This window comes from Nyctibius grandis, chromosome 4 (genome assembly GCF_013368605.1).
Source record: "Nyctibius grandis isolate bNycGra1 chromosome 4, bNycGra1.pri, whole genome shotgun sequence".
In the NCBI taxonomy this organism is placed as follows: domain Eukaryota; kingdom Metazoa; phylum Chordata; class Aves; order Nyctibiiformes; family Nyctibiidae; genus Nyctibius; species Nyctibius grandis.
In genome coordinates, this window is record NC_090661.1 from 86928589 (window position 1) to 86943043 (window position 14455).

The 14455-nt window shown below is 36.7% G+C and overlaps 1 protein-coding gene across 2 annotated transcripts in view; it reads right to left on the minus strand.

Moving 5' to 3' along the window:
• Nucleotides 1-1431: 1431 nt before the first annotated feature.
• The window catches only part of PDE6C (phosphodiesterase 6C), a 29663-nt gene continuing 16639 nt past the window's right edge, over nucleotides 1432-14455 (minus strand). Inside the window, exons 12-22 of one of the 2 annotated variants that reach the window (XM_068399148.1) lie at nucleotides 13081-13227; nucleotides 12600-12707; nucleotides 12383-12492; nucleotides 10235-10322; nucleotides 8485-8585; nucleotides 7336-7443; nucleotides 6996-7059; nucleotides 5883-5957; nucleotides 5655-5738; nucleotides 4296-4446; nucleotides 1432-1490 (exon numbers count right to left, since the gene is read on the minus strand). In XM_068399148.1, the coding sequence (XP_068255249.1) occupies nucleotides 1432-1490; nucleotides 4296-4446; nucleotides 5655-5738; nucleotides 5883-5957; nucleotides 6996-7059; nucleotides 7336-7443; nucleotides 8485-8585; nucleotides 10235-10322; nucleotides 12383-12492; nucleotides 12600-12707; nucleotides 13081-13227 (1095 nt within the window). Of the gene's footprint in view, nucleotides 1503-4295; nucleotides 4447-5654; nucleotides 5739-5882; nucleotides 5958-6995; nucleotides 7060-7335; nucleotides 7444-8484; nucleotides 8586-10234; nucleotides 10323-12382; nucleotides 12493-12599; nucleotides 12708-13080; nucleotides 13228-14455 lie in introns of both variants that reach the window. The other variant, XM_068399147.1, reaches the window with a different exon arrangement.

The window sequence follows — 14455 nt, forward strand, 5'->3', positions numbered from 1 at the left end:
TCCAGTTATAAATAAGGATGTAATAAGCGGGAATTTTTTTGTGCATTCCTTTAATTTTGGGTGATAGTTGTACACATTATCTGTGTTCACAGAGCATTCTTAGAAAGGTATATAATACAGCAAATTCTTCAGTCATTCTCCCTTCTCTGTGGATGCTGAGGGCCCTTCAGAGAAAAAATTATATAGGGGTCTGCTTTCTTTAAAGGGGGAAGAAAAGTGGCAGGATTGAGTCTGCAGGTCAAACTTGTTTGTTGCGGGAATTTCATTTGACATCCATCTCTTAGATTTGGAACTGATTCCAGTGAATACTCAGATACATGCATAATACACTAGCCATTTTCCTTACTTCATCTGCAGGATGAGCTGGCTTTGTGAGACCTGAGCAGAAGGTATGGCATGGACCCTGTCATTCTTCAAGAACAGAAGGTTTTTGTAGGGAGATTGTTCATTATGAAGAGCTAATTTGTGTGCAGTCTGTCGTCTTGGTTGTAGAAAGGGAGGTAATGTGAATTCTGATGTGCTCTATTTCTGCTGTCCTTTCCCTCCCAAGATTAAATTTGTGCCAGTTCGTTGGTTTTCAAATACTTTCATTTACTGCATTTTAAAAAGGTGCGTTGGCAGTACATGAGCCTTTTAAAATGCCTTTGAATATAGATCCTGCTGTAGATATACTGGTATAGGTATCTTAGTAAACTCTTACTTCTATGCAAAGTATGATGTTTACAGTCTGCCTTTTTAGATTTTTACAATAAAAGGTGGTCAGTTTAGGAACTGTGGGCAGAGGCATTTGCACATGGGCAAGAGAGTGGTTTCTCTGAGGTAGGGCTACGATTTATGGATTTATCCTTGGTAGTTTTGAAAAAATACTGTGTACTGTGGACCTGCTTTTAATAGATATGAGCCAGGGAATTGTGCTGAGCATTCCTGAAGTGAAGGAGGTGTTTACTCTAGAACTTTATAAAGTATTGAGAATCAAGGAAAAGGACACAATTCCAGATTAAGGAAATACACATAATATAAAACTCTAAATATAGAAGTTACGAAAATCACAATTTTTTGTTTGAATAGTACATGTTAGATTTCATTCAGTAATTTCACATAAGTTCTGTCAGAATTATATTTTTCTGAACAGTGTGCAGAAGTTACATATTTTAGTAAAAATACTGTATATAAATTGAGTGGCATGAAAAAATATCTAGAGCGCACAGTTAACTTACTTTGCACCATTATTTTTTCTTTTAATTTTCCATTTTTTAATTATAACTGTTTGTTTGCTCCATTAAAAATTATTTCCAGCAAATGGCAGGTGTTTAAGAGGATTGTTAGAAGATCAATCTATACTATCCTGTGCAAAGCAGAAATCCAGTGGGGCTCAATGGGATTCTTTCTAGATGTCTTTTCTGTAGCAGAAACAGTGTCTGAGACAAAGAATTACAAAATTATACATGTTTTGGATTTTCCATTCTCTCCACTTCCGCCACCGCCTCCAGCTGCATTTTCAGCTAAAAAACAGAGAAGGAAAGTAAAGTGAGTATTTTCTGTTAATTTTAGCTGCTCTAATTTCTTGTTAAAAAGGTGTTGCTTTTTTGATATGCATATGTGTGTTTGACCTTCTGAAAATTGAATGTGCTTTCATTACTGGTCTGGGAAAATGGAATATGAAACGATAACACATGCTATATACATATATGTGTATATAGCGTAGCAGTTGATACCACTGTTTCTCAAAGGACCAAACACACACTGAACCACTCTTGCTGGAAAGTTTCAGTAGTTAAATATATGTAACTTGGTCCCACACATACAAAACTGAGTTATGGAAGCCATGCAAAAGAAGTAAACTCTTGGATCAATATAATTTGGGAATCTATTTTTGAAGCAGATGATGCAAAAACTTTAATTTGGCCTAATTGTATAAGCCTTTATCCAATCCTGCATGAATCCCTTTGTAATTACCATTTAAGAGAGAGAGACGCTTTTCATTTGTTTTCTGTAGCTACTGATTCTGTTAATGTCTCTCTCAAATGATTCCACAGATGTTCATTGGTCATAGTTGAGATTCTTTCAGTGTAATAAATTGCGTTTCCAGGTTTATTTAAGGTAAGATACCAATATTAGAATTAAAACTTACATTTGAAAGCTGTGGATCACCATGTTACTAGGTCATTTTCGACCCTTTCCACCTGCATTGAAACATGTCACATAATCAGTGTCCTACCCTCTGTAATTTGTGGATATAATCAATGCTATGTTACTAACTATGTATTTTATTTTCTTAGGTTAATACTCTATTCTGGTTTAGTTTCTGCTCTGAACTTTCCACTGTAGTGGTTCAGCAATTATGTTTATTTTGTTTTCTGTCTACTGAATGGCTAGGAATAGCCAGGCCAGTGTGATCTAGAGAAACCACTGTGGTTCAGCATGTATCAAATTATTGTTTGTATGAACTGACTTAACAAACCCATACATTTAGATGGCCTTGATTTGACAGTGTTGGATCTGTTCTTCACAAATGTGCATGGCCTCATTTCAGTGCATGTTTAAAAAGATGCAAAATAATTCACTTACATTTAGTGATACCAGCTAATGACGTGCAAAAGTCAGATCCTTAGCTCCCGCAAATCAGTCTATCCGTGCTTGCCTGTGTAAGGTTCCTTGTGGGAAAATACTTCTTCCCTTAAGTCAATGACTTAAGTGATTCCAAAATACCAATGGCATAAGATGGTCCTAGCTTCAAGTGGGAGTAGAAATACTTGACTCTTCCTAAATGTATTATTTAATTTTTATTTAAGAACCTTATGCTTAAGGGCATAGGATCAGACTTTAGTAACTATACTCTTTGCTGAGAAAGCAAATATATAAGGAGGTTTGCGTGTAGGTCCTGGGTTGTTTAGTTTTGTTTTGCTGGTATTTCTGTGAAGTTCAGATGCTTACATTCCAGTGTAAGGAGAGTGCACTTCATTTATACTCTCAACCAGCTAGTTCTCAGCAATAAATTAATCTTAAATAAATACGATGGTATAATTAATTGCAAAAAAGTGTCTTTAAAAATAAATTTGGGAGACAATGGGGTGGGCATAATTTCTGTGAAGGTGTAAGTGGTGTTACAGTGTGAGCAGACCAAAATATTTCTTCTAATTTTATTACAATAATAATATTTGACTCATTTTACTAGACTTCTCTTTCAAAAATCTGCTTTGATTAAATCATGTAACTTACAGTACTTTTTAAACCACTTTGCAACAACATTTTTTTAAATGTTATCCTAGTATCATCTGTTTTGGGACCCAATAACTCTAGTTCCGCTTCATGCTCTCACAGTAACTTGATGGGCAGCCTTGAGTAACCTCCCTCTTGTGTGAAATGTGAAGAATACCTATTTCCCAAAGACACTGATTGACAAGTAAATCATTCAGTACTGTTTTATGTTTTAAAGATGTGAAACACCCACTTAGAGTAAACTAAGTTTTCTTCTTCAAACTAGCTGACAATAAAGCATTCTGTAGTAATCACATGCATTTTTGTTTTAATCTCTGAACCTTTTCAGTCATCTCAGCTGATTGATTGGCAGAGCTGTTGACCTGCTGTTCCACATGCAATACAGAATAGAAATAACTGACTCATTTCACTCTTAGACTTCAGTGACAGGTTCTCAGTTTCTATAAAATTGGATTCTCTTCTGTGTCATATGCAGAACCATACTTTCAGTTTTAGAACTTGGGCTGTCTTAAGAAGGTTAGTGTTAAATTTGTAATATGAGAGAGTGTATTTCAGCCAAGAAACTAATGGCAGGGAACTAGAGCCAAAAGCTTTATCTTAAACTTGGAAGAGAAATGGGGATTTGCACTGCTTTTTTTACGTTCCAAATGCACGCTATCCATTCCCATGTCTTTTCCTTATGCTTTTCATTTTCAGCTTAAACAAAGCACCTGAATTCATCTCTAGTATTTCAGGTGATTGCAGCATTGAGAGATAAATAAGTGTTTAATTACATTCAGTTTTAAGCCTTAAAAAAAAGAAATTTTCCATTCCCTTCACTTGTGTGATGGTCATATTTTCTGTAATTCTGCAGTTTAGAAAATGAGGTCAGTGTACCAGATTTGTGTAACCTTTAAAGTTTACTCCTCTTCCAAGTAAAGATAAAGCTAATTTGGCTAATTCAGAACTCACATACCATTAATATAAAGTTTAATAGAATATTGCACAAGTGCACTGCATGTGTGAATTTGAGAGAGCAAGAATATGTTGACTGCCTTACAAATGCACATAAATGAAAACCTTAGAAGATACTTAACCCTTTTTGGCAGCTGCTTCTTCCTTTTTCTTTTGTTCCTCAATAGCTTTCACCTTCTCTTCATATTCATCAGCTCTTGTTTTCCATTCAACCCTGTTGTTTTGAAGACCATCAAACATAGGTGTAATTTCCTTGTGAAACCTCGAGAATTCCTATACAAACAATTTAAATTAGTAAATTAGAAATTTGATGATTTGTAAATTCTGAATTCGTGGAAATACTGCTGCTATGCAGAGAAAACATTAGATTTCATTTTTCTATTAAATCTAATTCTGTATATATGCTAGATTAATTAATTTTATTTGATTTCACTTTTTTTCTAGCACTTTTTCCATCTCTGGTAGTGGCTTTTCTGTAGATGAGAAAAAATTTTAAAAGAAATAGTGTGAGTACCTCCTGGTGCACATTTGAAAGCATGTTCTTGGCTGTGCAGTGGTGACATAGTATTGGAAATACCTTGTTGGGATAATATTGTGCCTAGTCAGTTAGAAAAGATCTGAATTATATACTGCGCATTTGAATATCTTCCGTAATCCCACATTTGATAGTCTGATTCGTATAATACAATTATAACTATGATACGTTATATTTTGTCATATGATTATCAGTATCAGGATATAATAAAAAAGTCTAGTATCCTACAGTATATTCCAAGCAGATGAGGATGTGTCTGAAGATGTTACAATATTACATGTAACTTTTCTGCATGACATTTTGGGATAATTTTAAAAGCTAGACGAGGTTTAATAATGTTGGCATTTCAGTGCCTTACAGAAGATACAGAACATCTATATTTCTAGAATATTGCAAGTTTCCTATTCCCTTTGCTATGCCATTAACTGCTTTCTGTAACCATCCACATGTTGCTTACTTATATTAAATGGGACTGTGTAGAATCCGACTGGGCTTTCTAACTCAGTCTTTCAAGGCAGTAACAAAACTTCAGCGTGCTCAAGTTTCACCGAAATCTTCACTTTTTATGAATTTGCTTCACATCTCTTGAATTTGCTTAGTGAGAGCAGTTACACAGAATCACAGAACGGTTATGGTTGGAAGGGCCCTCTGGAGATCATCTAGTCCAACCCCCTGCTAAAGCAGGTTCCCATAGAGCATGTTGCACAGGGTCGCATCCAGGCAGGTTTTGAATATCTCCAGAGAAAGAGACTCCACAACCTCCCTGGGCAGCCTGTTCCAGTGCTGCTATGCAACAAAAGATTGAAAAATTTTGGCGGTTGTGATAGTTGTGTACCCTGTGACCAAGAGTCCTGCTGCTATCTAGAATTTTTTAACTGCAACAGTTTGGCACTAATTGTGCCATCAGAACTGCTGCAGCGGGAAAACAAAAAAAAATTATTCTTACCTTGTACACAAATGTACACACAAAATCTATGAAACCAACTTGGAGCTTAGGTAGTTCATCTCCTTTGTTTCTGTCCATCATAGGCTAGAACAGAATAGCAGTAATTTAGATTATGTAGATTTTATGCTTTTTGGTGCAGTGATCTAGTAAGCATCATGGACCATTATCTATTCGATGTTTTGATAACAGTTAATATTGCTTAACACAGCTAAATTATTTAGTACTTACAATTGGTTGTTGCTGTAGCACAGTTCGTTCCAGGTCACCTTGCTCCCAGAATTCATTTGCAACCATGAGGGCAACCTGAATGATCACAATTCAGTGGAAGTGTCAGCAGAAAGCAGTAAGAAAGAACAAGTCTTTACAGAAAATGCTGATTAACCAAGAACTGGCATATTACTGTTGAAATCAATGTATTCTCAGTTTACTACTTAACTATTGTTACTTACTTCCCTTCCACAAAAAGAGGACTTATTTCTTGCTAGCTGTGTTATCTCTGAGTCGTTTAAAAAGTGCTCCAGAAATAGGGAGTTTTGGTCAAACACAATAGAATTCCACTCTTTAATCCCTGGAGAGATAGTCAAGCATTTCTTTCAAAAATTACAGTCACTCTCTGGTGTACTTAAGGCTTTTTCCCACAGATTATCTCTACCAATATTCTGGTGCATGCTGAGTAAATGATAGACTGTTGTCAACAGGAACAGACAATATTAGCAACATAAAAGAATCTTCTAGTAGCTGTATGGTGTATTACTTAGAAGGCTCCACAAGCGTTTTGCAGTTGTATTTTGATTATGCATTGTTAAAACCTATTCCTGTAAGGGTAAGTGATGAGCTTCAGCATGATGGTCAATAAGTACTGAAGTACTTGAAGTACTTATGTACAAAGCAGTGTCACACTGTATCACAGAATTTTTAGCATGTTTAAGCTACTTTGAAATGGCACCAAGATCTAAAGAATAGACACAATTCATTCAAATCATACTGTTAAATCTGTACCTTAAAAATACCTGAAAAATAGGAAAAGTTGGATAGCACAAAAAGAACTGAGTGATATTTAAGGGTAGCTAGAACAGCTGACAGAATCAGGTATGACAGTTTTAGCTGAAGGACAAACAGAGAAGGGTGGAACAACGGTAGAGTGGTTGGGGAGAGACATCACGGAACCCTTACACTTACAGTGACAGAAAAATAGAGGTGGTTTTCTGGAAACACAGTTGGGTGCAGATACTTAAATATCTATCAAATGATAATAAGTAATTGTTTTTAAAAATGATCATGCACCAAATAGGCAGTAAAACAGAGAGTAAATGCAGTATTGTCTATTTGAAAAGTACCTACCTTACTTTGCACTTCCCAAGGCTTGGTTATAGCAGACAGGTCACATCCAGTCATCATCATAGCCCTTTGAAAACACAGAACAAAACAGGAGTATAGTTAGGATGATGACAGGAAAAAAAGGTCTAGATTTTTTAAGGAATTTGGGTACCTAAGATGCAGATGGATGCATATTTTGCCCATTTTGAGAAGATTGTAAGCATCTTTTTCTCATTCAAAATCGTGGTTATGCTCATCATTGAACAATAACACCCAGTCTTAATTTACATGTGTAGGTGCCCAAATTCTTTAACAATCTGGTCCTAGGTAACTGATTGAATAGAGTAAAATATTAACCACCTACATTATGACTTCTTTTTTGGTTGGGTCAATAGATATATATTTAATGGCCTCCTCTTCTGTTTCCATTTTTTCAATTGCATCCACAATCTTTTGAAACATAGTTCTTTTCCTGTTAAAACATCCCAATAAACCATATATTAGTGAATTAAAGTTTCTGCATTAAAAATTAATTAGAAAACCATATTTCTGATATTTATGCTTTTCCAAAGTAGCATCGTAGTCATAGTTGTATCAAAGTGACACCTTCTTCCTGTTGAACTCAAACTTTTCAGGTAACCTATCACATTCAGCTTTTGCTATATACCACTTACATGTAAAGTATTATGTCAGAATTCCTGACAAAGAAACAAATAACCAGTTTACTGACTCTTCACATTAAACTGTTTGGGGTGGCATTCTTGTTTCTTTAGTATTACAGGTTTGTTACTTCCTATAACATAATGAATTGGGAAAAGTGAAGCGAATATTAATAAATGTTCTTCTGCTCCCTCCCCTCAAAAATCCAAAGAAGCACTAAGACCTGACTGAGAAGAACTTTCAAAAATATAAACGTGTCTTGCTATTGCTTAATAAATCTTTTAATTTGCATTTAGAATGAATGAAATAATGGAATTACTGTTCACTAAAATGTAATAACTGCTGTTATTCCTGAATTGTTTCCTATCTCCTGGCTTTAAATTGTTACAGTCATAAGACATCTGGACCAAAACAAAAGGCTCCATATACCTTTAAGGAAAATGCCCATTATAAAAGCACATTAAGTCAGTAACTTAGGAACAGGATGGATGATTTGATATTTGGAATCTTTGGCATATTTAGCACTGGGATCAGTTGATGTCTGCAGTTTTGTTTTTAAACCAGCATCTTAATTTCCATGTCATAAGCATACTAACTAAAAGCATATTTGAATGACCTACTAAATGTACACTAAGTATTATATAAATTTATGTGTTTTCTAATTTGAAAGCTTATAATGGATCTAAGAATGTCTCAGGTTTTTACAAGAATTAGACTTAATAACAATTCTATATATAGCTCTGTATTCTGCATATAAACGTCTCTGTACTCTGCATATAAACAGCTAAAACCTGCAGTTGTAAATTGGATTGACATTTTTTCAGTAGGAAGTTATACAGAATTTAGTACTTACTTGAAATACAAAGCCAAGTCAGTTGCTATTATTGCAACTTCAAATAAGTGTAGAACGGTTTCAAACTGGCGTTTATTTAGGTTCTGGAAGATATTTAAACTCTGCAAGATGGAAAGTTTACAAATTCAGTTTCTTTTATAACACTGTCTTTGGTTTGTACTATACAGGTTGTCTCACAGAACAGTATAACAAAACTGGCCAGGTACAGTCCCTAAACTAAAATAACGCTATAAATGAAAAATTATTCAGTTGGTAAAGAAGACCCCTATTCATGGCTAATAAATGGCTAAATAACTGTGTGAACGTCAGGTGGATCTAACATGCTGTCCCAGAGGCTGCGCAAATAAAACCAAAGAAAACCAACTGTATTCCACGTAATTAGTAAAGAAATGGCAGTTCTTCGTAATTTCTTTAAAGTTCATGTTCCATAAACCTAGTTTTCCTAGCCTTTTTGAAGCTTCACAGTAGACACCTTTTCCTCTTGTTAACCTGGGTCAGCACAATTGCCTGCAGTGATGTTAGGGATGTAGTATAGCAAGTGCAATGTCCTTTTCCTCAGGCAAAGGCAATCAGAGCATCATGCTTAGCATTTTTCTCAGTGTCCTGGTGTTCCTTCCTTCTTTAACTGGGGGGACAACATCGGTGAGAGCACGGGGCACAGCGATGCCACTGTTGAGAGCCTCCAAAGGTCCTGACAACTGCTGCAGCAAAGAGCAGGAGTTATTCCGCAGCATTACACATTTGAAAAAGTACATTGCCATCAAGAAAGGTAAAGGTGGTTTGGTTCTTTTTTTTATAAATCATAAATCTTCTGGGTTTTTTTATGATCATTGTGCTACTGGTTAGTGTACGGATTTATTCTGTGGCCTCATGAGGTCAGGAAATAGTACCACCACAGGGATCAGAAAATGAAAAATGAGGGTGAAAGTGGGTGCCTGCCACGCTGCTGTGAGCAACTGGGACGGAAGGGGCACATGTGTTCAAGCCTTACCTGTTACATCTCTTATTTCCCTGCAAAATATGCAGTAAAGAGTTGTAAATAATCTCTTCCCTTGTAGCCAGGACAGAGCCAGGCACTGCTGAGGGAAGGATGCCTGACCCCACTGGAGGAGCAGGGCTCCGTGGGGCAGAGGGCCCTGCCAGGCTGCACTGCCGCCATTTTGTTGAGCCTGAAGAGCCCACGGTGGAGAGCCTCACCTCTGTGGCTGCTGGGGAAGGGCAGCTGAGGGCGTCTGCCTAATGCAAGGAAGATCTGTAATGGGAGCTGTAGCAGAGCCTCATGTTATCGCCTTCTCTGTTTTAGCAAGGTAATGTGGGAGGGGGGTCTGACCTGGGGGTGAGAGAGCCCTCCATGAACAGCTCCATCCCTTTGTTCCTCAGCTGCCACAGCCAGCAGCTGAACTCAGACCTCCTGGACCAGGGGCAGCAGTTTAATTACATCATTTTGTATTTATGTATTGTATTTTCTGCTTTGGTTTCGACATCAGCTGTTTTGTGAAAGTGGAAGAAACCTGAGTGAGGCCCAGAGGAAAAGCTTTTCTATCTTGAGTCAGTCTGTTTCTCGGGGAATTACTGATGTTTCTCTAAAAGTGGACAGTGCATAAGAATTTGGCTTAAACTTCCGAATTTTAGCATAATTTCTTAATCTGGACCTAGAGGAATGAATGAGACACGGTGAAATTTGGAACATCATAACTTAATTGGATCTTTTCTGTTGATCAGTGTGAGCAGAAGGTTCATGCAGACATACCTCATCTTGCAGTAGGGTTTTACTGTACTCTAGATGATGCCTTTCTAAAATGGAAGAGCCGTGAAGTTTTGCCAGCGGAGCAGCTGACCTGTTGAAAAAGCAGCAATTCTTTATAATATTTTGGAGGCAATATTTTTGATTCAGATTTTTAGAATTAAAGTGCTTCTGATCTGTATGTTTAATAGTTTAGTCTATATATATTAATGATTGGTATAATGCAGAGCAAAAAAAATAATTGCTTGCGTTCACACTTGTGACTGAGTAATGATGGAAATTGGAGAGCACTGGGTGTTCAGTGTCCATGAAAGTCAAAGGTGTGGTTAGATGACTCAAAACTCAAAAACTGTGTTTTTTAAAACATGCCTCTCTTGTCTTGCATGTTCATTTTTGGTTTGTTTAATCTATGAACCTTCTGTGTACCTTTAAAAATAGCTTTTATGCATCATTTAGTAATTATTGTGCAGCACGGCTTTTGAACTCATCTGTCTGTGATGGTGGTCCATGTCCCCTGTGATTCTAACTTACTGTAAGTATATTAAATCTAAAGTAACAGTATAATGGATTTGATTCCTCTAATGCTCTTGGGATTCTCCCCTCCACCAAAATCAGCGTTTTACAGACTGTGCAAGTCCTGGCAGCTCAGGTGTGCTCAGTCTTATCACAGGGCTCAAGGCATTTGTCTGACGTTGGGCTAAGCTTCAAGCAGAGGAAATTCTGTGTCAGGCTATGGTAGTGGGAGGAAGGGAGAAGTGTCCTATCTACATAGGATCCAGGTGGTTCTGCACATTTGGAAGTGTATTTTCTTTCTTTCTTCCCTTGGCTAATAACTTTGTTCCTCAAATAACCCAAGGCGGGTTGCTACATGCTACCTGTATTTTCTGACTTGTGATTAGGACTGTTGTGGTAAAGCCTGATAACTTTTATAAATAGCTTTACTACGTATGACCTCAACTAGAGGGCTTTCAGCTAGGGAAGACCACAGTAGGAAGTTTTAAAACCCCCCTAAAACTTAATCTGGATGAGAGGCAGTCTGCTGAATAAGAATCAGCATCTGTCATTCTCTCTCTCCTACGTCACTGGGAGAATCCCTGAGAATAATCGGAAAATCCCCTCACGTCACTGCTCCAGCATGCAGGCTGAAATGCCTCTCCTGGGAGGAGTGTATCCAGGGTCAGAGGAGAAGGATGAATCATTCTGGAGATACAGTTAATGGGAAACTGTGCTCAGAAAATTATTATAATAATCTTCTGGTACACGTGACATTCCGAGAAACCTGTGTTCTCTGGCTAGCACACAGAAACAAGCCCTAACAGATCACATAAAAGACTAAATGGTAGATTGTTCACTCTTTGGGAGAAGAGTGGGTCTCACCATGACATGTAATGTTGTAATAAAAAAGTTTAAAACAAAATGAATTAATAGTTTTATAATAAGCAACGACTAATTAATATTGTTTCATAACAAATAAAGGAAAAATCACAAATCCTTTAGAATATTTTCTCAGAACAAAAAGGTGCATGAATTGCACAGCTTAACCTCATGGTGTGTAACTTACTGGCACGTGGACCTAGTGGCAGAACACAAGCTCTTTAGCTCAGAATCCTGTATAACATGAGGAGATGACACCTCAGGAAAGGACCTACATCAATAAGTAAACTGAGGGCAGGGGACAACTGAGCTAGTCAAATTGGATGGTAGAAAACAGAGAAAAACAATGCATCTTAAAACCTGTCTCCCTCTAAACTGGCCTTTGTCTATGCCACATCCTGAACTCCTCTGCAGAAAAGTGCTTATGCCCTGTCTTGAAAAAAAGTAATCCAGTTAGGGATTTTCATTTACTTTTCTCATTTCATTGTGGCCTCATGTGCATGAGGCTCTGCTACAGTCCAAGCATTGCAAAAGCTTAGTCTCTCTTAAAAATGAATTGCAGCTCCAGGAGATCCTTCTAAGATTCTGCTTTTGCATTTTGTCTTTGTGTTTCAGCTGTCATGATAAATGCTCTGAGGCAGGAATATTCTGTAGGATAAATGTTCATTCATACCAGATGAATATGGAATATATACCTTATATTTTTGCAAGTTTTGACATGTTTTTTTCATTTCCGACTAAAAATACTACGTATCCATATATTTGAGCATTTGTACTTACTTCATCTGATACAAGTTATTGGTCCCTCTGTGATCAATGTCATGGCAGAAAGCAGCAGCAACCATAGCAAAGGCTTCTAGATCAGTATAGTATTTCTTTATTTTGCCTGTCTGTAACAGAAAACAGGCAATTCTGAGCATGTACCTTCCTGAATTTTCCGGTTAGAATAGAAAGGAAAACTGAATAATGAATGTAAGGGTAATATTAGCAACATTACCATCAGCAGAGTAAACATTGTTTGTCCCACATTGAATCCATGTCGCCAGTTATGGTAAGTGATATCTCGATAACCCTTTCTGACTGTGTACATCCATCTTGTAAGGACCTATTATGAACAAAAGTGATTAAGATTTTACTGATAATTGAAACAAAATGATGGAATTCCCATAAAATTACTGGAATATATTATGAAATTACTGTAATAATGTACAAGTTCTATGAAAATAATTGCTTTTCATTGAATTAAACATGGAAACAGCAAATTGTTCTTATGTAAATGCATGTTGATGTAATTCATTCCATAGCTTACATGATTTCAGGTTTAGTTTTAAGTCTTTATGAAAAATATGCAAATGTTTAATTAAGCTTGGAAGATTGTTATCCATACCACTAATATTTTAATATTGCCTACTTCTGTATTAAAGTACCTACAGTCAGCTATTTTTCTTCTAAATAAATATAAACAAGACAAATCAGACCTCAGCTGGGACTTTGAACTTTTCAACAACATTTATCTCAAAGAACAGTCGTATTCCACAAGTTATCAGGCCGTGCTCTGTAACGGGAAAATCACTGAAGCGGAATTCGTACAGTTCTAAATCTTTTGGATCAGGTAATTCCTCTTTCTGTTAGGAAAAGTAAAAAACAAAAGGTTTTTTCTGGCAAGAACAAAGTTGGAAAAACTTTTTTCTTTTCTGACTTCAGTGAAAACATTGCCTATGGACAGTAGACATACCATATCTTCAAAGGCCCCACATTTCAGTACAAACTAATGTGTATTAAGTTATGAAACACAAAGGTGATACTGCTGGCTTTCTTCTCAAAGAGAATATGTAAAAGTCTTGGCCAGATGGTGTTTCTTCCTACTCCGAATTCCAACACAATCTGTTGTGACCATCTCAACATTTCCTTAGTTCAGAAATCTCAGGCCTTGGAATTTCTCCTTCCTGATATAAAATCTCATGATTCTCCCACTTTTAGTCTGTTCTCAAGGCTGCAGTTCATCTTTTTTACAACCAAAATTATTCTTGTTAAGTGTTGTTTTTCCCTTTTGGATCTCATGAATAGCAATGAATGTAGTGACTAAAAATAACCTGTCTAGAACAAAACATTTTTTACTTTTACAGTAGAATAAAGTATAACAACAACTTTTTTTTTAATAACAGAAGGCGTGCTTGCATGCCTACCTACCCATAGCCTTGTCTTCTCTTGGAGAGACTATAGGCAAGCAAAGATTTCTGTTCTTTTTTTAACCTCTGGAGTGCTCGTGGTTTGTTTCTGTTCCACAACCAACTCTCAAAATTAGTCTGTCTTACCCTGTCCCCTGTGACAGTCTCTCTTTGTCTGTGATAGCCTTTATACACTTAACAGACAAACCTGTAAGGTTGATTTGGCACATGGAAAGTGCACTGGAAAATCCTACATGATCAGATGTAAAAATTCACAAATTTTGTGTTCTCATTTGTCTGCTTGCAGTAGATTCTTCACTGCTTGGCTCTTGAATGATTTCAGTATATGCATAAAGTAAGAATTGTTACAATGCTTAAATGTACAAAGCATATAGTATTCATGGTTATTATGGCTTACTTCAAATCCCTTAGAGTCGTTTACTTTCTAGTGCTGTAGTTGGTAGTGATTCTGTCCTAGTAATTGCCTTTCTGTAGTTTACAACAGTCTATTCTGAACAATCCTGACCACTGGTGAAAATGAGGGATCATTCCAGAACTACTGGGCTGTATAAGTGCATAACCTTTTCCCCATGTACAGAATTTCATTAGAAGCTGTCTGGATGCCATTCAAGGATTTTTCTCTCTCTAAAGGGCAGATATAGAGCTTAGGCCAGCTCTTCCTTGT